Source organism: Drosophila biarmipes, chromosome 3R, assembly GCF_025231255.1.
Source record: "Drosophila biarmipes strain raj3 chromosome 3R, RU_DBia_V1.1, whole genome shotgun sequence".
NCBI lineage: Eukaryota > Metazoa > Arthropoda > Insecta > Diptera > Drosophilidae > Drosophila > Drosophila biarmipes.
The window spans coordinates 6,922,688-6,943,959 of NC_066616.1; the positions used below are offsets into that span (position 1 = coordinate 6,922,688).

The 21,272-nt window shown below is 44.4% G+C and overlaps 7 protein-coding genes across 8 annotated transcripts; 3 read left to right on the forward strand and 4 right to left on the reverse strand.

Moving 5' to 3' along the window:
• The first annotated feature begins 988 nt into the window (after positions 1-988).
• Positions 989-3,132, forward strand: LOC108027059 (neprilysin-4-like). The gene is made up of 2 exons (XM_017098268.3): positions 989-2,053; positions 2,111-3,132. The coding sequence occupies exons 1-2, from the start codon at positions 989-991 to the stop codon at positions 3,110-3,112; spliced, it is 2,067 nt and encodes a 688-aa protein (XP_016953757.2). The 3' UTR covers positions 3,113-3,132.
• A 1,308-nt stretch (positions 3,133-4,440) lies between these two features.
• LOC108027034 (arrestin domain-containing protein 17) lies at positions 4,441-7,446 on the reverse strand. Its single transcript, XM_017098231.3, has 5 exons — positions 7,298-7,446; positions 6,671-6,799; positions 6,388-6,605; positions 5,337-5,931; positions 4,441-4,712 (listed from the first exon to the last, which is right to left on the reverse strand). Exons 1-5 carry the CDS (start codon positions 7,410-7,412, stop codon positions 4,528-4,530), a joined length of 1,242 nt encoding a protein of 413 aa, XP_016953720.1. The 5' UTR covers positions 7,413-7,446; the 3' UTR covers positions 4,441-4,527.
• A 417-nt stretch (positions 7,447-7,863) lies between these two features.
• LOC108027452 (arrestin domain-containing protein 17) lies at positions 7,864-10,303 on the reverse strand. Of its 2 annotated transcripts, none has more exons than XM_017098904.3 (5): positions 9,990-10,303; positions 9,203-9,337; positions 8,933-9,144; positions 8,293-8,875; positions 7,864-8,233 (listed from the first exon to the last, which is right to left on the reverse strand). In XM_017098904.3, the coding sequence occupies exons 1-5, from the start codon at positions 10,102-10,104 to the stop codon at positions 7,977-7,979; spliced, it is 1,302 nt and encodes a 433-aa protein (XP_016954393.1). In that variant the 5' UTR covers positions 10,105-10,303; the 3' UTR covers positions 7,864-7,976. The 2 variants fall into 2 exon arrangements, with proteins under 2 accessions (XP_016954393.1, XP_050744886.1); XM_050888929.1 differs by having other exon boundaries at positions 9,941-10,041.
• Positions 10,304-10,490: 187 nt separating this feature from the next.
• On the reverse strand, positions 10,491-12,286 carry LOC108027453 (arrestin domain-containing protein 2). Its single transcript, XM_017098905.3, has 5 exons — positions 12,104-12,286; positions 11,884-12,033; positions 11,608-11,816; positions 10,759-11,341; positions 10,491-10,699 (listed from the first exon to the last, which is right to left on the reverse strand). The coding sequence occupies exons 1-5, from the start codon at positions 12,216-12,218 to the stop codon at positions 10,515-10,517; spliced, it is 1,242 nt and encodes a 413-aa protein (XP_016954394.1). The 5' UTR covers positions 12,219-12,286; the 3' UTR covers positions 10,491-10,514.
• Positions 12,287-12,668: 382 nt separating this feature from the next.
• On the reverse strand, positions 12,669-14,734 carry LOC108027073 (arrestin domain-containing protein 2). The gene is made up of 5 exons (XM_017098287.3): positions 14,395-14,734; positions 14,107-14,256; positions 13,835-14,043; positions 13,114-13,708; positions 12,669-12,977 (listed from the first exon to the last, which is right to left on the reverse strand). The coding sequence occupies exons 1-5, from the start codon at positions 14,504-14,506 to the stop codon at positions 12,727-12,729; spliced, it is 1,317 nt and encodes a 438-aa protein (XP_016953776.1). The 5' UTR covers positions 14,507-14,734; the 3' UTR covers positions 12,669-12,726.
• Positions 14,735-15,069: 335 nt separating this feature from the next.
• Positions 15,070-17,844, forward strand: LOC108027457 (arrestin domain-containing protein 17). The gene is made up of 3 exons (XM_017098912.3): positions 15,070-15,253; positions 16,081-17,130; positions 17,458-17,844. The coding sequence occupies exons 1-3, from the start codon at positions 15,139-15,141 to the stop codon at positions 17,700-17,702; spliced, it is 1,410 nt and encodes a 469-aa protein (XP_016954401.1). The 5' UTR covers positions 15,070-15,138; the 3' UTR covers positions 17,703-17,844.
• A 580-nt stretch (positions 17,845-18,424) lies between these two features.
• LOC108027008 (arrestin domain-containing protein 17) lies at positions 18,425-21,030 on the forward strand. Its single transcript, XM_017098206.3, has 4 exons — positions 18,425-18,940; positions 19,475-19,809; positions 19,862-20,432; positions 20,509-21,030. The coding sequence occupies exons 1-4, from the start codon at positions 18,835-18,837 to the stop codon at positions 20,673-20,675; spliced, it is 1,179 nt and encodes a 392-aa protein (XP_016953695.1). The 5' UTR covers positions 18,425-18,834; the 3' UTR covers positions 20,676-21,030.
• Positions 21,031-21,272: the final 242 nt, after the last annotated feature.

Consider the following 21,272-nt stretch of genomic DNA (forward strand, 5'->3'; position numbering starts at 1 on the left):
TATTTGCTTTTCTCAGGGGGTATGCGATTTTAAGCCAAAATTGTGTAGTGAGATGCCTTTATGAACATATCAACAAGCAAAAATCGCAAATGCTCACTATTGGATAAAAATATTATACTAAAAAATAGACATATTTCCACCTTGTAACAGAGCGAGGTAGCTCAAAAAATTGTAGAAATTTTTAAAAATAATTATATATTAAAACAAGAAAGGAAGTTAACTTCGGCATGCCGAAGTTTGTATACCCTTGCAATTATAAGAAATAATGAACTTTAGTAAATAATTTTTCGTCCTATTTTGATCAAATTTAATTCGAAATTCAGAACTAATTAAATAATGTTATTTCCAAGTTTAGAAGGTAATGTGCTTAAAAGCACCGAAGATGTAAATAATTTTTTCTCCGATAGTTCCTATGGGAGCTATAAGATATAGATGTCCGATCCGCATGGTTCCGACTTATATACTACCTGCAATAGAAAGAAGACTTTTGGGAAAGTTTCAGCCTTATAGCTTGAGAGACTAGTTTGTAGAAACGTAGAAACGGACGGACAGACGGACTGGCAGACGGACGGACAAATAAATATAAAATTATTATAAAAATAAACTAGGTATTTATTTTATATTAGTATTAAAAACATTAATAGTTTTTTTTGTTTGTTTGCTTACGACTTGGCAGATATACAAATTCCAAAATGTGCACAATATGAGAACTTTTTGAGCACGAACGTTCCTAATGGTAATAATAATAATCAAGGCAGCTTGTATTTGTTTAAGCAGATGCTTTTCCCTGAGTATTGTTCGAAAAGTACTTTTATATGGTGAATATATTATTTTACCCTCTGCTTATCTCATGCACACGCCATAGTTATGATTTTGGAAGGCAGATAGTTCTAAATAGTGATCTGAATCAAGAAGGTGACCCAAGTCTGATTTTTAAATACGGAACCCTTGAAGGCCCCTAAGCCGCTGATGAGAGTCTTATTATAGAATGATTTTGTGTTCAATAAGCTTTAGATCCGCTTGGCTATGGGGATGTCTAACCTCTCTTGCTTTACTGGAGCTCTCCACGAAAGGGAAAGCCAGGACAGTAACGGGCAGCAAGAAAGATACAAGCTATCTGCAATCGCACGCAGATCTGATGAGGTCCTACATGAACTTCAGTGTATTACCCTGTGACGACTTCTACGAGTACGCCTGTGGGAACTACCGAATCGTGAAACCGGACCGATACTCCCCCGAAGAGCGCTCCAGTGCGTTTGACATTACCTACACACTGGATGACATCGCGGAACAGTTTTTGGGCAGGTCGGATCTAGCGGAGTCCCTCAACGTGTCCAGCGACTTGAAGATCGCCCAGCAATTCTACAATGCCTGCCTGGGGGCAGATCTCTATCCGTTCCCCGCTGCCGATCCGAATTACCTAGGGCTTATCAGGTCGATCGGAGGCTTCCCCGCCGTCGATGGTGCCGCATGGGATGCCTCCAAGTTCAGCTGGTTCAACATGAGCGCCCACTTGATTAACTACGGGGCATCGGGTTTGATCCGCGATGAGCTATCTGATGCGTATCCTTTTTGGCCGCAATTTAAACAGCCTCAACTGGGTTTTGACTCCATCATTCAGTTGGACAGCATCGACAGCAACTCTTCGCACGCCTACCTTCTCAACGGGAAGCGCATGCGCGGATACTTAGAGGCCTTTCAACTGCCAGAGGATCGAATCGCGGATGTGATCGACGGAGTATTTGCGTTCTGGCGGGAAGCGCTGGTGGCTGCTGACAAAGAAGATGATAGTCAGGAGTGCCAAGCTTTCAATCTAACTAACTACTACGACATCGTTTGGCAGGACAATTCCACCGAAGAGTTGTGTCATTCTTACTACGTGGAGATCGACAAGGTTTGTGCCCGCCACCCAGAGGCTGTGGCCAACTATCTGGCCATGAAACTGCTCTACAAATTCGATCCCCTGCTGAGTGCGGCCAAGTACCAACGAGTTTATTGCAGAACAGCTCTGCGAACTTCCATGGCTTTCCTCTTCAACAAACTTTATTTGGCGGTAAGTCTCGGGGTCGTAAGATACAATATTATTCGCTCTAACTTTCTATGGTTGCAGGAGTACTTCACCGAGGAGAAGAAACTAGAAGTGTCTGAAATTGTACAGGAACTGCGGAAGGGCCTGCGAAGTTCGCTTGAGAAAGCCGATTGGTTGGATCCGGAGACTAGAGAAAAGGCCCTTTTCAAGGAATCCACAATACGGTCTGTCATCGGCTCCGCGGAGGACAGCCTTCTAACTGATCGCCTGATTCGAGAGATCAACCGTCTTGAAGTAGTCGATGGTAATTACGCTGCGACCGTTATTAACCTGCGGCGCCTCAGTTGCGACATCCGTCGATTCAGCGCCCGGCACTCCGAGGAACTCCCCAAGGAGACCTTGCCACAGATGGTTCTGCTGGCGATGCAGATCCAAGCTTTTTATGATCCTTTGGGGAATTCTATTTATGTTATGGCTGGCATTTTACAGCCACCGATTTACCACCGTGCCTGGCCGCTCTCCCTGAAATTCGGCACCTTGGGTGCCGCCATTGGCCACGAGCTCACCCACGGCTTCGACACCTCGGGATCCCGGTTCGACGGCGGCGGAAAATATCGCTCCTGGTGGTCAGAGAACTCGAGACGGAGTTTCGATAAACGCGCCGAGTGCTTTGTGGATGCATACAATAAGTACCTGGTACCGGAGATCGACCGCCATGTCGATGGAGATGCGTCAGTGGACGAGAACATTGCCGACAGTGGCGGATTGAGCCAGGCTCTGGAGGCCTACCGCAGCCACATGCAGCAGCTGCTGGAGGACCCCAAGCATGACGGATTGAGCGAGCAGTTGGCGGGACTTGACCTCTTGCCGGAGCAGCTCTTTTTCCTGGGCTTCGCTCAGATGTATTGCGCAGATTTCGAGAAGGAGCACTTATGGAACACAATATTGAAAGAAAAGGTGCACACTATCGACAAGTACCGCGTTCTGGGGACCTTATCCAACAATGATGACTTCCTTCAGGCCTTCAATTGTCCCGTGGGGAGTGGTATGCGTGCTGCCAGTGAAACTTGTCGCATGTGGTAATCTTTTAACTTAACAGTCATACTCAAAATAAAACGGGTATAAAAATTATGTTGGCTATGAAAGGATGGAATCATTTTTAAAATGGCGTTGACCAAGGTTATTTATCATTTTAAATAAAATGTTATGAACATTTGAGCTACATTAATAAAATATTATAAAAATATTAGTTGCAGAAAATTACTATACAAAGTGTTTTTATTGGAATTAATTTTTATACCACTAACTAAAAACTAATTGCTGTACTAAACCACCGTATAAGTTTTATATGAAATGTATGACTTTGTCAAAATAGTACAGTTTTGTAACGTGGTACACCGTTCTGTTTCTACTGCATACTTTTAGATCCACTTTGCTAAATTCTTTCTAACACCCTAGCAAATAACATAACCTTTGGGACAACCTTCTTTATTTAAATGGTTTTTATGGCACGTATGTATAAGAGATTCGTATAAAACTGTAGCAAGGTTATATTTAGCACACTTGCCATAACGGCTTGCATCTTTGCTAATGCCATAATTCATGTCCCAATTTATGTTCCCTAATAACTGTCCTACTCGAAGGACCTGTTAACTATTCCCTCGACTGTATATAACAGACTAAATGGCTTCGTCTATACAGTATAACAGTAGCACACTCATTTCGCCTGGCGGGTCTCAACAGTACTTGCAAACTCTGCTGGATTTGACATGTAAAAATGCTTCGTCAGAAGTGTAATTTTACACATGCACATGCCGGCGTAGACGACTTGACGGCAAATTGCACAAGGCGTACGGATTTTAAAAGCCCTTGGTCGTGGGAAACAGTTGGCCTGCGCGACTGTTCTGATTTCTAATATTTGTTTGGTTCTCATTCAAGCCGGCTTCTGTAAAACCTAACATTGCTTTTCAGGGAAAACTGCGTGTGTTTTTAAAAACTCAGTGTATGCAGGTTTTCAACTTTCCCAAGGAGGAACGCGATAGCCGAGTGCCTGGACTATCAGATACCCGTTACTCAGCTTAAGGGAGCAAAAGGGAAGTGAAGATACTCGAGCACCAAAACTATATTTTAGGGCGCCACCTGATCAAGAATATACATACTTTATGGGGTCGGGAACGCTTCCTTCCACCTGTTACACACTTTCCGACGAATCTAGTATACCCTTTTACTCTACGAGTAAGGGGTATAAGAAAGCTGGTGAGCCCTATCTACAAAAAATGTACTCTACGGGGTGTAAAAGGGATTAGTTCTGCCTGTTGCATACTTTCTAACCTTCACACCACGAGAAGTGGGTATAGTAGAAAAGGGCAAGAAACCGTGTGGTTTCCAAATAAATAATTTCTTATTTAAACTTCCTCTTTTTAGAATTACTGGTTTATTTTTTTCGATTGTTATGAAGAAGTGTAAAATTGATTAATAATGTTAATGTTATAAACGGTCTATTTGACGAAGCTTTGGTTCACGAATCCCGCATTCCGAGTATTTGCCGAGAGCACGGGGGTAGGACTGGGTATACTGTAGACAGGATAGAGGGGAGCAAACTCGTTGATCCCAAAAGCATGGAGCTCTTCCTCGTTGATATTGCCGCGCTGCGTGTGCCGCGACTCCTCATAACTTGGAAGTGCTAGAATGCATGAAACCGGTGGTGGTTATAAATAATTAACAATGTAATTTTAATTGGTTAATGCGACTAATACAAAATGCCTTACTGCGTGAAACGATTGCTCTTATCATTTGTAATGTTAATAGCACCTTCTTATCGTATAAATGTAGAAACATTTGCTATTATCTTGAAATCAATGAAAAATATTATTACTCTAAATTGCATTTTCCCTTTCTGTTTTTACGCATTCTTGCATTAACTCAACGTACTGCACATACAATTTCATACGAAAATGGGTTTAGAAGATTTAGTGAGCCCCCAATTTGTATAAAACTCGGAGATATCATGAAAACTTCAAATTATTTGTTTATGTAACGCTTGTTTCTAAGATAAAGTGAATTTTAATATAAAAAACGCCAGATTCTGCACTTCTTTTAAATTATATTTGATCCATAATTGCGATTTGATCAATAATTGCGCTGAACTTGCCTTTTGGCCATATTTTGACCATATCTACAGATAACTGCGTACTTAGTACCTTAAGTAAAGATTTGATAAGATTGCAACCAATCATTGCAGGTTCATTGGCACGTAGATGTCGGAAAGACATTTGTTCGCTTTGGTAATGTAAGACCATGATCTCACCTGAATCAGCTGGGCTGGGCGTCAAATCGCTGCGCACACTGCCGAGGGCGGTGACCATGGGGAGCTCGTCGGGAGGATCCCTTCTGGACTGCGGTCCCTCATAGTGGGCACTCCGCCGGGGAGGTTGTTGGACCACAATGCCTGGAACTGCCAGGGGAATCGTTCCAATAGTAACCGGCATGACCATCAGCTGCTGCTTCCGAAGACTCTTTACCAGAGCCTCCACCTCCAGTTGGTAGGCGATCTGGATGAGGTTGCTCAGCTCCACGCAAGTGGGCGGGGTAGATGGCACCGGCAGCTCGATGGTCAGGGAGCGGGTGCACTGCTTCAGCACCGAATCCCCCTTGGCCCGCGATATTATGATTCGTTCCACTCGGGAGTGCTCGGGACTCACGCTGTAGTACCGGACCAGCATTACGAGGGCGACTCGCAGTTCGGAGACGGCCACCGCAGTGTTGTTGACCACCACCACGGTCACCGGAATCTTCTGTCCGGGCACGTAGCCCGCTTGCGGCAGGTTCAGCTCCAATTTGAGAGGATCCGTCTTGCAGGGACCGCAGCAAAAGGTTCGGTAACCCTCGCTGTGGGCAGCCAACTGAGGTCATAGAAACAAAATGATAATATATTTAAAAAGATAACACATGTCCGGATTAAATATATAACCGCCATAAGTAAGTATTGTTGTTGCTTGAGTTATGGATGCTGGTTGTAAACCATGTCAGAGGGCTTCATACTTTAGATCAGATGTTTGTAGCAATAAGCTCAAGCATATTTACGTTTGGTATTATTAATGTATATATTTATATATACAATTTCGGTTCAATATTTACAATTTTGCATTTAGGTGTAATTCTGATTGGTAAAAATCTGCGAGGGCATTTAAACTTTATCTTTGCCTTGAAGTAGCTTCTCTTCTCATTCCTAAAAGCATTCAATACTGTGACAATACAACAAATACGGTTTAAGACTTTAATAAAAGCATATTATTCGTTCTTATTTATAAAGAAATATTTTAGCTGTTGTACGCAGTTAGCTCGAGATTGAAACTTACTCTTAGCTGGGGCGTGTCAAAGTTCAGGTCCAGCATCTTGAGAACCGTAAAGCCCTTTGTATAGGCCTGATCGTACTTCCACGGTCTGATGAGTAGGACCTTGACTATGTAGCGGATGCAGCCGTGGCGGCCCTCGAAGGACGAAGGACACTGGTAGGGCAGCTGGCAGGCGAAGTTGTAGTTGTGCACCCCAGCCTGAATGGTGTGTCTGTTGCTGTCTGTCCCAAGATAATAACAATTTTATGAGTCCAAGCATCTCTCAGGTTCCGACATGCGCACTCACTTTGCTCGGACCCTAACAGATAAGTGTTGGATGCTAGGTAATCCTCACGGCCCGCATAGAGCTTTGACGATCCGAGACTCTTCTCGGTCCATTTGGTAATGGAATACCCCACCACCTTAAGTAGCACGGCTGAAAATGGGGGCAGAGAGTAAGTACGATACTGACACTATACTGGAGCATACATAATCAGCTATTAAAGTTGGGAGGTTCACAAGTGATTAATCCAATGGTAATCTTAACTGAGCTGTGTGTATACACTTTTACTTTAAACAATCACACTACTATAAACAATATTCGTTATATAACTAAAATCAAATACTAAATGAAATCTAAAAGGGTTCGAATGGTTGTGTTTGGAGGTATCGGAAACACTCTTCCTAATCTCGTATTAAAATAATTCCAACGCGACGTTGCTGTGTGTTGTTATCAATCAACTTCACACATTCCGCACCGAAGAATGTCCGCTAAAGTCAATGTCGTCATAAAAATATATAATTTCCACATATACACACATGTCGTTATCGAGAATATATTTATAACGCCGCGGCCATGTAGGCTAAATTCGAGCAATTACTGAACCTTTAGGGTTCGGTTTCGCATCATTTCGCACATGTCGCGACCCAGTACCTTGCACATCCTTGGATCTGTCGCACTTGAGGGTCACACAGCCGCTGACAAGCTGTCCCGCGTAGAAAGTACCGAGTCTATTATTATCGAAGCTGATCTCACACGTAACGACCATTTTTATTTTCCCAGATTAAACGACCGAGCGTGCAAACTGCTAAAACCGATGGTTTGGGGCGACTAATTTAAGTACAAAACTTCTGGACTGCTTGCGGTGCGACCGCGTCGTTAGATAAGCGATAAGAACCCCAACTTGGGGCGGAAGGCGGAATCGGGTTTCTCCGGGAACGCCGTGGAATCGGACCCAAACTGTATAAGAGTCGATCAAAAGTGCCCTTGCGAGCTGTTCTGGTAGTTCGCTTTGGGGCACTATCTGAGTTGGCAACGTAGACCTTGGCCCTGGAGAAGTTGTGCCGCATTCAAGGGGTTTTGATAGGGGAACCGCTCATTACCATAGCAGAAGCATCTCGTTGGGAACAGAAAAATCTTGGAAGGCCACCAGAAACAATGATTACAGTTTGTAAAGCGCACATAGGAGTATCCAAGTTAAGGCAGTTCTCGGTTCCACCTTATAAGTATTCTTTAACATTTTTGTAGGTTTATTATAATATTTTGTACAGCTTTTTCTGTGTTTGAAAAACATGCTTCGTCGTTCATTAATTTCTAGTAGTTTTTTCTGTTTTCATAGCCAAGTTCCCTTGTCCTTGTCCACATCCATGGCGGGATTCACAAAGGCTCTCTCTGCCATGTAGTTCTGCGTGTAATCCGCTGGCGGTGGGGCTGAGGGACTCGGAATGTCGAATACCGGATACAGTGGCTTGTAGGCACTGCCATCCAGGTCAAGAGTATTGGGCTGTACTGTCTCCGGGTCGTCTAAGTCGTCGGTAGGAGGGGCAGCCGTGCTTCGCATGTGGAGAGCCTCTTGGTAGTTGGGGGGAGCTTTAAGTAAATATTTGAGGTGTAATTATGAAATACAAGTGCACTCCATATGAACTCACGAATGGAATCGTCGACAGCCCAGGGGCTGGAAGCATTCGGAGGAGGAGCGGTGGCCACACTTCCACCAGCCAACCCATTTACATCAAGCGTCTGCCCGACCAAACCACGAGGTTGGATGGGCACGTGTTGGGCCAGGGGAACACTGCCAATGGTCACAGGAATGCTGACCACCTCGTTCTTGTGGCAGCCCTTCACCTTGGCCTCCACCTCCACCTGGTAGGCTATCTGGATGATGCCGCACACGTTGAAGCAGGTGGGCGGAGTGGCCGGCACCCTGATCTCGTAGGTGAAGAGCTTCTTGCAGTTCCGCTGCACGGAGTCCCCTTTCAAGGTGTTGACCACCAACCGCTCGGAGGTGGTGTTGGGCATTGAAGGGGGCTTGCTGTGGTAGGTCACCAGCATCACGAACGACAAGAGTAGCTGCTCCACCGGGATGTGGCTGTCGTTGGTGACCAGCACGCTGAGGGGAACACTCTGGCCGGGCACAAACCCTGTCTGGGGAACGGTCAGCTGAAGGGTCAGCGGATCTGAGCGGCAGGGCCAGCAGCAGTAGGTCTTCGCGGTCTCACTGTGGGCGGGTACCTTAAATAAACGATTACAATTGCGTTCAAATATGTGCAAACAGATCTACACACTCACCCTCAGCAGCGGACTGTCGAAGTTGAGGTCCATAACCTTGAGCACCGTAAAGCAGCGCGTGTAGCTCTGGTTGAACTTCCAGGGTCTAACCAGGGTCACGTTGGTCATATAACGAACCCTTCCATTGGTTCCCTCGAAGGACGAAGGGCACTCGGTGGGGATCTGGCACACAAAGTTGTACGTGTGGATGCCAGCTTCAATGGAGACTTGACCTGCAGATGCTGATGTAGTTAGCGATAGCTCTTTAGGTGGGGTGGTCGCTATACGAACTGCTGAGATTGGATCCCACCAAAAAGGTTTTGGATGCAACGTAATCTTCTCGGCCGTAGAACGTGCTGCGTCTCCGCCTCCTGTCCCTTTCGATCCACCGCGTCTCCGCGTAGCCGGTTATGTTCAAGGTGATGGCTGCGGAGAAAAGCCTCAGCTGATAAACACGAGTTGGGTAAACATGGACGTAAACATTTATTCAAAGGGTAGAATGTTTATTTTTGTTATTTTCCAAATTTCTTTGCATAAGCGAATTTAGTATTGTTGCACTTAAAGTTTGACTGCTTTTTATAAACACAAGAAATGCATTAAAGGCTGCAGTATAATGATCCAGTTTAAGAACCATATTTTATGTTCAAATTGTTGTTGTTCAAATAAAAGTTGATTATTTTTATTTACCAGCAGCTTTTAAATAAATTAAATTTTTTATTTAAAAGTACTTCTGTATACCAAAAATCGGTACTAATATCGACACTTGCGGGAAAACCAAGCATTTATCTACCCATATTTCGTATCAATTAATGCGAAAACCATTGATTGTTTAAAAATAATTTAATCTTATCGACCGCAAATATTTATCATCGATGCATCTGTGTACGTTCACCGAACACCTTTCTGTGGGCATTTGATTTTGCGCGTGTGGTTCCCTCACCATTATAAATAATGTGAGTCACTGTGCTCGATCTTCGCAAACCGTTTAACCGCACTTTAAAGTTCATCGATAAGATAAGCATGACTCACTACTGAAATGTCGCCGAATTGCCAAAGAATCCCAATCGAACTCCCTCACCTTTCACCAGCTTCACCTTGTCCAGTTTCAGCGTAACCCTGCCAGTCAGCACCTGGCCCCCGAAGTAGGTGCCGTGGGGGTTGTTATCGAAGTCGATTTCACAGGTAACAGCCATAATTGTAATGCACGCGTAATTGCGTCTTTATGGGCGATCCACCTCTGGTGCCAGTGCGAACACGACTGATTTGATTTTAATGCCAGTGTTCAGTTATTGACTCCCCAACTTCCGAGAACTCCGGACAGATTGGATTGGACGGCTTTCGGCGGAGCAGCTAGCGACATGCCCACTTGCCTGCCGGAAACGAACTGAGAATGAAACAAACACTGCGATGGCTCCTATTTGCGATGGCCAAGCCAACTTTTATCTTATCGCCTCCACAATTTTGAATTATACATTTCGCCAAATGCTGCAGACAGGCAACCAACAAGGCCTGTAGAACGGGAGAAAAGCAATTACTTCTTGGTTTGCAGGCTCAGGAAAGGGTTTCCAAACTATCAAATTTGAATTATGTTCCTCATCCCTCCTCACATTTTTTCCTTTTTCTCCGGGATTTCGGTGTCCACCTTTTTCTCACTTTGAGTTGGCATATTAAAAACAGGATACAGCGGCTTATAGGAGTTCCCTTCCACACTTTCCGAACTCTGCTGACCCTGGCTGGCCTTCAAAGGATCTGTGTAGGTATGCATGGCCTCAGCATAGCTAGGTGGCGCTATAAAGTATCACGATAATACAGCTTTTAAAGAATACATTTTTATAAAAGGAACTTACGCAAGGAGGAACCCTCTGCCCAGGGATAGGGAGGGGCGGCTGGAGCACAAGCTCCATCGCCCTCGACCACAGACAAAGCCCTTTGCTCTGGAATCGGGGGGGCGGAGCAGTCTGGAACATATTGCACCATTTGCGGCGCTATCGGAACCCCACAGATAGTCACCGGCAGTACCAGGGTTCCGTTAATGTGCATGCCCTTCACCTTGGCCACAACCTCGATCTGGTATCCGATCTCTATAATGCGGCACAGGCGGAAACTGGAGGGCGGAGTGGAGGGAATCAGCAGCTGGAAGTCGTACATTTTCCGGGAGTTCCGCATGACGCCGTCTGCCTTCAGCTTGGCCACGGACTTGCGCTCATTATTTGTGTCGGACCTGCGGTCGCTGTAGTAGGTGATCATCATGGCCAGGCCCACTTTGACCTCGTGCACCCGGATTTTGCTTTCGTTTCCCACCAAAACGTTGACGGGCACTGTTTGTCCGGGCACGAAACCAGTCTGCGGCAGATTGAGCTCCAGGGTCAGCGGATCCGACCGGAAGGGCCAGACCCCGAACGTCTTCTCCGTCCTGGCCTGCACGGGAACCTAAGGAAAATAATTTTAAAATATTTTTAAACGTTTATCTCTATAAAATATGTTAACTAAATGTTAAATAGTTGCTCTATATTACTGTCTGTCTGTAGGACATTATGTCACCGATGATGGTCATATGAGAGCTCTTATCATTAATTGTTTTGCTTAAAAGCCGGAAACACAAAATACTGAAAGCTTACAAAGAGTTTGAATATAATACAGAAATAAATAAATATGCCATATTTTGTATAGCTTAAGGGTAAAATTTCAAAACCCACCTGAGAAACAGACTCATAGGTGCCTAAATCCATCACTTGAATTACTGTGAAGGCTCTTGAAAATACGCTGTCATATATCCAGGGCTGTGTTATATTGACATCCACCTTATAAAGTATACGCCCGTGCGAACCCTCGAACGACGAAGGACAGTTGATTGGAATCTGGGAGGCAAAATTGTACGATCTGGTTCCAGGCGCCAAACATATTTCTTTAATAATTACAAATAATTAATACGTAATGCAAATCAAAACTTAAAAGCAAGTTAATCCGCTTACCGGGGCTTGTCTCGGAACCCAACAGAAAACATTTACTGGAAAGGTATTTCTCATAGCCATTGAACGATTCTGTAGTGGACTTATTGTTCATATCATTCTTGCTTTCGGTCCAATGGGTCTCGGCAAACCCTTTGACCTTAAGTTTAATTGCTGTGATGTGGAAATAAGTTAACACGTATTGTATACTTTTGCAGGGAGGAGGAAATCGCTTTGCACTTACCTTTAATTTGAATCTCTTTATCCGTACTCAAAGTCACTTGACCAGAAATCGTTTGGCCCGCATAGAATACTCCTTGAGTGTTGTTGTGAAAAAGAATTTGGCAAATTATTCCCATGGTTTTAAATTGAGGGGACCACACCGTAAGTTTTGTATTAATTTTCGGCTGTCGTTGAGCTGTTTCCCTTTTAATGGTCGCAATTTAAACTGAACAAAAAAGCTTCAATCCACTTCTTTTGTGCTATGGACACCTTTCGTTTGATTTATCTTATCGGTGAAATTACTTTTACATTGAATAGTTGATTTCCAGCCTGTGAATCACATTATCAGTAATAAAATGAAACAGCTGATTGATGGCTTAAAACAAAAAATTCCCCTCTGTGAACTGAGTCTCTAGTGTTTCGAGAGAGCCACTCCACTCAACTGGAATAAATATTTTTGCTCAACTCTCAATTGCACTTGTTTCTGAGCTATAGCTTCGATAAGATAGGGATAGCCCCGACAAGTATTGATCATGGGGCATAAAAAGTTCCCACAGTGCGCGTTTGTCAATAAAACTAGGTATTGATTTAGTTTGATTTGTTTTAATTTATTTATTTTATTACTTTTTTTAATCTTTATATTCTTTAAAGCCAAGTGCTTTTTTCTACCTCCTCATTGACATAGCCTCCTTCAGTCTTCATTTCATTGGGTCTGACAATGATTTCTTCCGTCTGATTTGACAGATCAAAGACGCCATATAAGGGTGCGAACGAAATGTCATCTCTTTTCTTCTCTTGTGATCCCTTACCAATTCTTTTCATAGACTTTTTCATAGACTGAGGAAATTTCTGTGGATCCGGACAAATGTGTTTTGCTTCGACATAGTCCGGAGGAGCTGCAAAACATTAATTAATTCTGAATATTCTTTCTATACTTAATACAATCATTTAGTTCTTATAAAAGCCTAAGATTATATAAAATATTATATACTCCTATAAAGTATTAAAATATTTTACAAAATGGTAGCTCACCAATAGAAGGGTCTGCCGACCAAGGAGTAGGAGGTCCAGGCGGTTCTCCAGCCTGCTCGCTCTCAATCAAAACCAATGCCTTGGCATCCAGTTGCTGGGGTAGGACGTCCTCGCCCCAAGTCTTTGGTTCTTTCTGCAGTTTCCTCGTTAGCGGGACACTTCCAATAGTTACGGGTATGTGGAGGGACTGACCACCATGGCAACCCTTGACCCTGGCCTCTGCCTCGACCTGGTAGCCTATCTGAATGATGCTGCACAGATTGAAGCATGTTGGCGGAGTTGCTGGGACCCTAAGATCGAAGGTTAGTTGTTTGTGGCACTTTGTCGGAACTCCCTCTCCAGTTTTCTGGACCATCACGAAACGATCCTTGTTGGTGTCCGCGCACAGGGGCTGACTGTAGTAGATCACCACCATGGCCAGTTTCACGGTTATCTCCTCCACTGCCACGCCACTGTCGTTGGTGACCATAACCTCGACCGGTACAGTCTGTCCTGGCACATAGCCACCCTGCGGCAGGGAGAGGCGCATACTGAGCGGCGACGAGCGACAGGGAAAACAGTAGAAAGTGCGCTGTGACTCCACTTGGCTGGGTACCTGCAAAGATTACAAATGATACTGATATAAGACACAATATTTAGATTTAGATTTTATTAAAAATGTATAATTTGAAACCACGTAAACGAGTTATTTCATAGCTATCCATTCTTAGAAATAACTTACCCTCAACATCAGACTCTCGGAGTTCAGGTCCATCACTTTGAGTACAGTGAAGCACCGATTGAAGTTCTGGTCGAACTTCCACGGACGCACGAACCTCACGTTCACCAGATAACGTATCCGACCGAGTGCCGCCTCGAAAGAAGAGGGACATGTGATGGGCAACTGACAGGCGAATCTATGTGTGCTAGTACCGGGCTCAATAAGCACCTCTGAAATGGAGCTTTGATTTCTTTATCTCTTGATTTATGGTGATTTATCATCTTGGAACACACCTATGCTGGAGCTAGACCCGTGCAGATAGGCCCTGGTGGCCAGGTAGTCCACATGTCCGTTGAACGACTCCCCGTTCGGCTGATCCTCCGGATCGTACTCGGTGTCAGACCAATGGGTCTCGGCATATCCCTTGATTTGGAGAACCACCGCTGAATGTAAAGATAGGTTTTCAATGGGCCGGCTATTCCTAGCACTTGCAACACATGCACTTCAAATCCAATTATGTCGGTCCGCAAATAGAGTTTGCTTCAAATGCAGACAACGAGTGAAAATGAATCAGCTCTTACCTTTAACTGGTTTCGCCTTGTCGGTCTTGATTACCACCTCTCCGGAAATCAGCTGGCCTGCATAGAAAATCCCCCGGGGGTTATTGCAGAACTCAATCTCACAGATTACCATTATTCGGATTGATTTCACTGGTAAACCCGGAGTTGGGTAGCTTTTGCCCTGTCTGCGCCGTGTCTCCCAGCGAACTGAAGTCACCCGCTGGGTCGGTTTTTATTTATTTTTGCAGCATTTATTTGGCCAACATTTTTATTTTATCTTATCAATGCGATAGGTATTTATGTATTTAAACACAAATTTGTACCATTGCTAGCGTAGTATTTACATATGTAAGTGACAGCGATAGAAAATATACGCAACTGCCGGCGGGCGGTGATCGATGGGGAGAAGGTTTCACAAGGCTGAGATAGCGGAGATAAAGGTTGGTAACTTCAAGGGCCACTCCGACATTCAGCTACTGAATTTTCATGCAAGTTGTTAACACATTTATGGAGCTGTTTCACTCAACTCGCCGCGTTGCCAACTATCCGTGATTTTGCACTCGCTCTGAAAGAAAGCATTGCAGTGGGTTTTGTAGAGAATTAAGGCGATAAGATAGTGCCGGCCAACAGCAAATATGGGGTAAGAGAGTCTAGGCCCTGTTAACACACAGTTAGCCTCAGTTCTCGTTGGGCAGCGGGCGAGCTAGGACCGTTCGCAAAGGTAACAGCTCTGGAGAGGGCCATCACCGAATCTGACTCGCCATCATGTCGAAGAACTGCATGATAACGTTCGACCAGAACGAACACGGCACCTACTTCACCGGCCAGGTGATAACCGGCAAGGTGATTGTCAATCTGAACAAGACCAAGAAACTACGAGGTACGTAGCTCAACTAGGATTCGTGTATCACCAGCTAGTGATGGACTTCGCTTATCTGGCGTGGCGTATCTTATCGCATCGGATAATGTCAGGTTTGGCACAGGCAAAAGTTTCAACAAACCATTGAAAAGGGTAATTAAGTGATAACCATGCGGACTCTCCAAATGTGCGATAATTGATGATTCCCGGAGCCTATAGACAGAGATAAGTTTGTTACTTATGGCGGGGGATCTACCCAAGTGATTTGATTTCGTTTTGAGGAAATACCGGCGGACTTACTCATGTTTATTTTGGTTTGCGCTCGGCAGTAAAGGTACTTGATATCGGTTAGCAATGAATAATGTTTATAAAGCGGGATTTAAAGACATGGGTAATGGTAATCATTTTGGGTTATATTACTATTCCGCAGGCCGGCCTTGAAAAGATCGCGATTTAAATAGTTTGAGTCAAAGTCTGTCAAGGCAAACAGAATAAACAGAACAGAGCTTTATCACACCTATTCTTCAACCATTACCCTCATTAAATAGTGATTTATTCATTTTTCTTAGGAAAGCCAGTAACGGCTTCCGGCTTGTGTTATCTTATCATGATATTATACCCACCTTGATAGGCAACCCAGTTTGAAGTTAAACAGAACTATAATCTCGGTTGCAAAAAGATAAACAAATTTTAACATTTTTACGATACTATTGTGTTTTTTACAGCAGCTCTATCTTAACCTGTAAATTTATTTATTTACAAAAGCTTTCTAAAAATTCTTGACTAGCTTATACATGTATACCTTTATTTAATTATTAATTTACATTTTGATATTTCGGTATTTTCAGGAATCAAACTGCAGATCAGTGGATATGCGCAGGCGCTGTGGCGACTCCGCAGACATGGTCAGGCGGTGGCCATCCAAAATCCCAAGAAGCGATCGAAGCACCAGTTCAGCGGTCGGGAGGACTACATAGCCTCCACCACTTACCTCATGGGCTCCGAGCAGGGCAGCAACTTCAACATGGACGCCGGGACGTACACATACACCTTTGCCTGCCCCATTCCCAGCCACTGCCCCTCGTCCTTCGAGGGTGCCTTCGGCCACATCCGGTACCTGGCCAAGGTCACCTTCCTCAAGCCGGGAGCCTCCAACCGCACCCACAACGTGGGCTTCACGGTGCTGAAGCTCCTGGACTTGAACCAGGAGACCAAGATGCTCCGAGAGCCGGCGAGCAACGAGGCCGTGGAGTACTTCTGCCTGATGCACACGAAACCAGTCGATCTGAAGGTCACCCTGCAGCAGCAGGGTTACGTCCCGGGTCAGTTTATGCTGGTTCACGCCCACGTGCGCAATGATTCGAGCTCCGATTGCCGGAAACTGCTAATCATGCTGCACCTGCGAGCCACTTACACGGCTGACACGCCGTCGATGCGCACCACCTCCGAGAAGATAATGCTGGTGAAGCGCGAGTGCGGACCGGTGGCCCGTCACGGTCAGAGGACCTACTCGGAATCTCTGAGGATCCCGGCCACGGCGCCCACCTGCGAGCACCTGAGCAAGGTGGTGCGGGTGTCCTACGAAGTGCGCGTGGTGGCTGCGATGAACTGGCTGATGGCCAACCCACGCGTTATTATCCCCATCACCATTGGCAACGTTCCACTGGCCACTGCGGCCTCCGGACCGGAATTCTCCCCGACCAACGCCTTTGCCGCCGGAAGCCAACTGCCCCCCGATTTGCCCTGCACCTCCACGAGGGCCATGGAACTGGCCCAGATGTCCAACAGCGGGGTCAGCAACTCCGGCTACGAGATGAGCGAGGATCTGGAGGACTTTGAGCTGCCCGAAGACGGAGACGATGAGCTAGAGCCTACCGACGATTTCGTGCCAGATTTGCGTAAGTCGAAGAAAATTCCTATATAATGGTCTCGGTACTATATAAAATCGTTGGATAAAAAGTAATAAACAAGTAATTTTTTAGTTTACATTGAAATCAAAACCATTCAGTTCTGTAAAAAGATATGCATTTTTCAAAAATAGTTTGTAGTCTCTTTATCTGAAAAACATTTTTTTGATTATATAATTTTTTTTTATTAATAATTTCACAGACCGAATTGCTGCTTCAAAGAATCTTTTTCCTTATACAATGTTTTTATAAGTTTTTTTTATAGTTTTTAAGCTAGTTTTGTAGTATTTAATTTGAATCTTGTGCTTTTTTCCACAGCTCCACCTACGTACGAGCAGGCCATGTTCATGACGACTGATATTGCGGACACGGACGCAAACACCGTCAGCGAGTCCTCTCGGTTCACTCCCCGCTACCCGGTCTTCGATGTGGACACCTTCCAGAGTCCGCCTCCGAATCCTCCGCAGAAGAAACGGCGTCGCCGGCGCAGACGACCCGCCGATCCCGGGCAGTCAAAGCAGCGCCCTGAGAAACAGCCCGTGGAGTCACCCGTGCAAATCTGAGGGTGTTTATCGCCAAATCACGACTATATCTTATCTCGGCAGTATTTATTTCTTTTCGGTTCGCCAGTGTACTAACCAAAATGTTTATATGTATACCAACATATACCCAAAGAATGGTAAATAAACAAACAAGTGTATAAAAGTGTCTCCTGGGTGATATGCGATAAATGGCGATAGTACGCAACAGCAAAAGTCAAGTTTTTGAATGCATTAAAGTAAAAATGTAAGATATAATTTTACGACATTTCAAATTAAACATAAAATTGTTTTTAAACACAGCAATATATATGTTAAATTATAAATCAGGTGTTTGGTCTGCCCAATAACTTTGGTACTTGAATTTTAAAAGAGAAACATATACCCGCTATTCAGCTTAAGGGAGCAAATGGAAAATGAAGATATATTACCAGCAATGCGATATTTTAGGGCGCCTACCGGCTATTTCAGTGCTATGTTTGGGCGTTAGGGTGGGCGTGGTACGTTTTTTTAGGTCAGTCGATAGCTATTGATGAGACAAACACAATTCAGTTAAAATTTAAAAATAACTGTGGGCGCTACAGATTTTGGCGGATTATGGGCGTTAGAGTGGGCGTGGCACCCCTCTGACAAACTTGAGCTGCGCAGGAAGCCCAGGAATCTGCATGTCAAGTCTGCCTGATCTAGCTCTTATAGTTTCCGAGATCTCACCGTTCATACGGACAGACAGACTGACGGACAGATGAAAAGACGGACTTGGCTAGATCGACTCGGCTAGTGATCCTGATCAAGAATATATATACTTTACGGGGTCGGAAACGCTGCATTCTACCTGTTACATACTTTCCGACGAATCTAGTATACCCTTTTACTCTACGAGTAACGGGTATAAAAAGATTACATATGATTTTTGTTTACAAACAACAAAAGCGTTTCGAAATTGCGTAGGTTCAAAGCTCTCTCTTGCCTCTTGGCCATTAGAAACTTTCGTGCTAAAAATAAATTGAGTTAATGTTCATCATGTTTTTAGTGTCAGTGCTCAGCTTGCCTCGTGCTGATTATTATTACTCTTGGGTGTCGACAGAAACTAAATTTGGACTGGAGTCACTAGCACAAAAAATAAAAAATATATTTTCTCAAATATAAGCGTTTTGAAATGCGCTGCTCTTTTGAGTTCGACCGCAGCGATCCCATATACTTCAGTGGAGAAACTATAAGTGGGCGCGCCGTTCTCACGACCAAGTCAGAACTATCCGTGAATGGTGAGGTTTAGAAACAATCAAGCAAAAACTCAGTAGTTTACTATAAACGCATAGCAATAATACTAGAGGGCTTAAAAAAAGATTACGAAAACGCCATTTGATATATCTAAATATATTTTTCAAAATTAACAAATAACAATTGAAGTAAATAAAACTGTTGACATGCCTCGAAAAGCTCAGCTACCCGCAATCATGAGCCACGTGAAGTGTCGGGTTTGTTTATTATACCCACTGTTCGTAGATCAAGAGGGTGTATTGTACTTTTCGGAAAGTATGTAACAGGTGGAAGGCAGCGATTCCACACGAACGCTTGGATCTCGGAGACTGAAAATGCTAAACAAATTGGGATTTAACTTACATATTGGAGAGATTCTTGCGCAGCGCTTGTGTACTAAAGCAGAGCAAATCAGTAGCAGACAAAAAGCTCTTGTAAACGGGCAAAAAGAGCTTTTAAATATAAATGAGATACTCGCACCATTGCTACCCTTTTGTTGCGAAAATCACGATCTATTCCTTCTTTTCCCCTTTTTAAAGAGATTTTCCTACTCTTCGTGGGTGAGGGCAAAGTGCGCTTTCAAGATGTTAGAGAACTTTCCTTGACGGGACACGAGGTATTCCGGGGCAGGCAGACCTACCTGAGCACTAGGACCAATGTCAACGAATCCGGAACACTGCCAGCCGGCACGCACACCTTCCCCTTCAGTACATTCCTGCCTCCCGACTGTCCCTCGTCGGTGGTGTCGGAGTACGGAAAGATCTGGTACGAGATCGAACTTTGCATCGGCCTTCCCGATCGACAAAGCAAAATCTTCAAGAAACCGCTGACGGTCCTGCAAACGTACAACCTCAACATGAGCCCTTTACTCCTGGTAAGCTCAAAACTATAAAACAAAACGAGGGCTAAGTGTCTCGATTGTCTAGATTCCCTTGGTTCACGAGGACATCAAGCACTTTTGCTGCTGGCACTGTAGGTCGGGTCCGGTGCTCTCGACCCTCACAATACCCTTCGGTGGCTACGCACCCGGCCAGAAGGTACGCTTCAACCTAGAAGTCGACAACCAATCGAGTCGCCGGGATCTGGTGGGCATGGAAATGCGGTTGAAACAGGTCTACAAACTTCAGGCGCAAACCCCCGCCCTCCATTCATATGAGGAAGAGCACATTGTGGCACACAGCTACCAAAAAGCAAAGGTTTTGAGGCTCTCAAAGAGGGAAATCGAGGGCACGCTGACCATTCCGGCGGTTCCGCCCTCCTCCCGCGAAAGTAACATCGTATCAGTGAGCTATGAAGTTCAGCTGACCATCGACTTGAACGATTGCCAAACTGATCCGGATTTATACGTGCCCATTGTTATCGGCACCATTCCATTGGTCCAGAGCGCGGAAGACCCCGCCCATGTGGCAGAGTTAATAGCCCGGGTTCCGGACAATCCGAGCATTCTGGTCACACAAAGAACTCCGACTTCAGATCTGCCACCCAACGATGACTACGGTAGGTAGTTTAAGATACTCAATAATATTGTTTATGCTATGAAATGCTGACATAAACCTAATTCTTACTTTTACAGGGCCACCAACATTCGAGGAAGCAACTATTGTTGGTAAAAAGTTTATGGACATAGATGAAGAGGAGGAGGGCCGCAGTGATCACTTTATGCCGCGTTACCCGATGTACACTAACTTTGGTAGGACCCCACCACCGCATTCAAAGGGGTCTGGCTCCGCTGTTCTATGATTAGTTCGAGTTACTAGCTCATAATGTCACTAGACTGACAGCTACCTCAGATGAATTCATTTTGGCAAACAGATGGATTGCTTAATGTTGTAGATAAAGATGTTGCAAAGTAAGAAGTAAAGCATTATGCTTTTCGTTGCGTAAACCGATAAAGTGTTCACCTAAATACTAATACCAATTTTAGAATTAGTTTTCTTCCATTTATTTATTGTATATTTTTATTTTAATTAAAATGCATTTATTAAAAAATATTTATTTTTGTTGTCTCTTGCTAAACCCCTTTAAGTCATTGTAATGAAAGAATGGAATCTTTAAAAAGCCTTATCTGCTTAGTATTGCGCGTGTGAGTGGGTAAGAGTCGGACCTTGAACACTTGCATACAAATATGGACCGCCCTAATGGTCATTCAAAAAGGAGTTCCTCAACTAGCGTCTGTTTAGAAAATTCTGATTGCGTTATAGTTCGTAGCAACGAGCCCACCGAGTACCAAGTATAAACAGCGGGTGAAGTGTTTGTTCTGCCAGATATTTTTCAGAAGAGCACAGGTCTCGAAGCTCGCTCTCCCGATTTTACTCTCTGTTTATAAGCTTTTGCTCT

Bases quoted from the DNA above. Each gene is read 5' to 3' on its own strand.
- LOC108027059 (XM_017098268.3), top strand. From the start codon at position 989: ATGATTTTGTGTTCAATAAGCTTTAGATCCGCTTGGCTATGGGGATGT. The intron at 2,054-2,110 runs GTAAGTCTCGGG...CTATGGTTGCAG, and splicing joins TCAACAAACTTTATTTGGCG to GAGTACTTCACCGAGGAGAA.
- LOC108027034 (XM_017098231.3), bottom strand. From the start codon at position 7,412: ATGGTCGTTACGTGTGAGATCAGCTTCGATAATAATAGACTCGGTACT. The intron at 6,800-7,297 runs GTACTGGGTCGC...CCCCATTTTCAG, and splicing joins CAGATCCAAGGATGTGCAAG to CCGTGCTACTTAAGGTGGTG. The intron at 4,713-5,336 runs GTGAGATCATGG...CATGCATTCTAG, and splicing joins GCCCAGCCCAGCTGATTCAG to CACTTCCAAGTTATGAGGAG.
- LOC108027452 (XM_017098904.3), bottom strand. From the start codon at position 10,104: ATGGCTGTTACCTGTGAAATCGACTTCGATAACAACCCCCACGGCACC. The intron at 9,338-9,989 runs GTGAGGGAGTTC...TTTTCTCCGCAG, and splicing joins CAAGGTGAAGCTGGTGAAAG to CCATCACCTTGAACATAACC. The intron at 8,234-8,292 runs GTGAGTTCATAT...ATTTACTTAAAG, and splicing joins GGCTGTCGACGATTCCATTC to CTCCCCCCAACTACCAAGAG.
- LOC108027453 (XM_017098905.3), bottom strand. From the start codon at position 12,218: ATGGGAATAATTTGCCAAATTCTTTTTCACAACAACACTCAAGGAGTA. The intron at 12,034-12,103 runs GTAAGTGCAAAG...TCCACATCACAG, and splicing joins TAAAGAGATTCAAATTAAAG to CAATTAAACTTAAGGTCAAA. The intron at 10,700-10,758 runs GTAAGTTCCTTT...GATACTTTATAG, and splicing joins GGCAGAGGGTTCCTCCTTGC to CGCCACCTAGCTATGCTGAG.
- LOC108027073 (XM_017098287.3), bottom strand. From the start codon at position 14,506: ATGGTAATCTGTGAGATTGAGTTCTGCAATAACCCCCGGGGGATTTTC. The intron at 14,257-14,394 runs GTAAGAGCTGAT...CTTTACATTCAG, and splicing joins CAAGGCGAAACCAGTTAAAG to CGGTGGTTCTCCAAATCAAG. The intron at 14,044-14,106 runs GTGTGTTCCAAG...GCTCCATTTCAG, and splicing joins CGGGTCTAGCTCCAGCATAG to AGGTGCTTATTGAGCCCGGT.
- LOC108027457 (XM_017098912.3), top strand. From the start codon at position 15,139: ATGTCGAAGAACTGCATGATAACGTTCGACCAGAACGAACACGGCACC. The intron at 15,254-16,080 runs GTACGTAGCTCA...CGGTATTTTCAG, and splicing joins CAAGACCAAGAAACTACGAG to GAATCAAACTGCAGATCAGT. The intron at 17,131-17,457 runs GTAAGTCGAAGA...TTTTTTCCACAG, and splicing joins CGATTTCGTGCCAGATTTGC to CTCCACCTACGTACGAGCAG.
- LOC108027008 (XM_017098206.3), top strand. From the start codon at position 18,835: ATGCGCTGCTCTTTTGAGTTCGACCGCAGCGATCCCATATACTTCAGT. The intron at 18,941-19,474 runs GTGAGGTTTAGA...CCCTTTTTAAAG, and splicing joins GTCAGAACTATCCGTGAATG to AGATTTTCCTACTCTTCGTG. The intron at 20,433-20,508 runs GTAGGTAGTTTA...TTACTTTTACAG, and splicing joins GCCACCCAACGATGACTACG to GGCCACCAACATTCGAGGAA.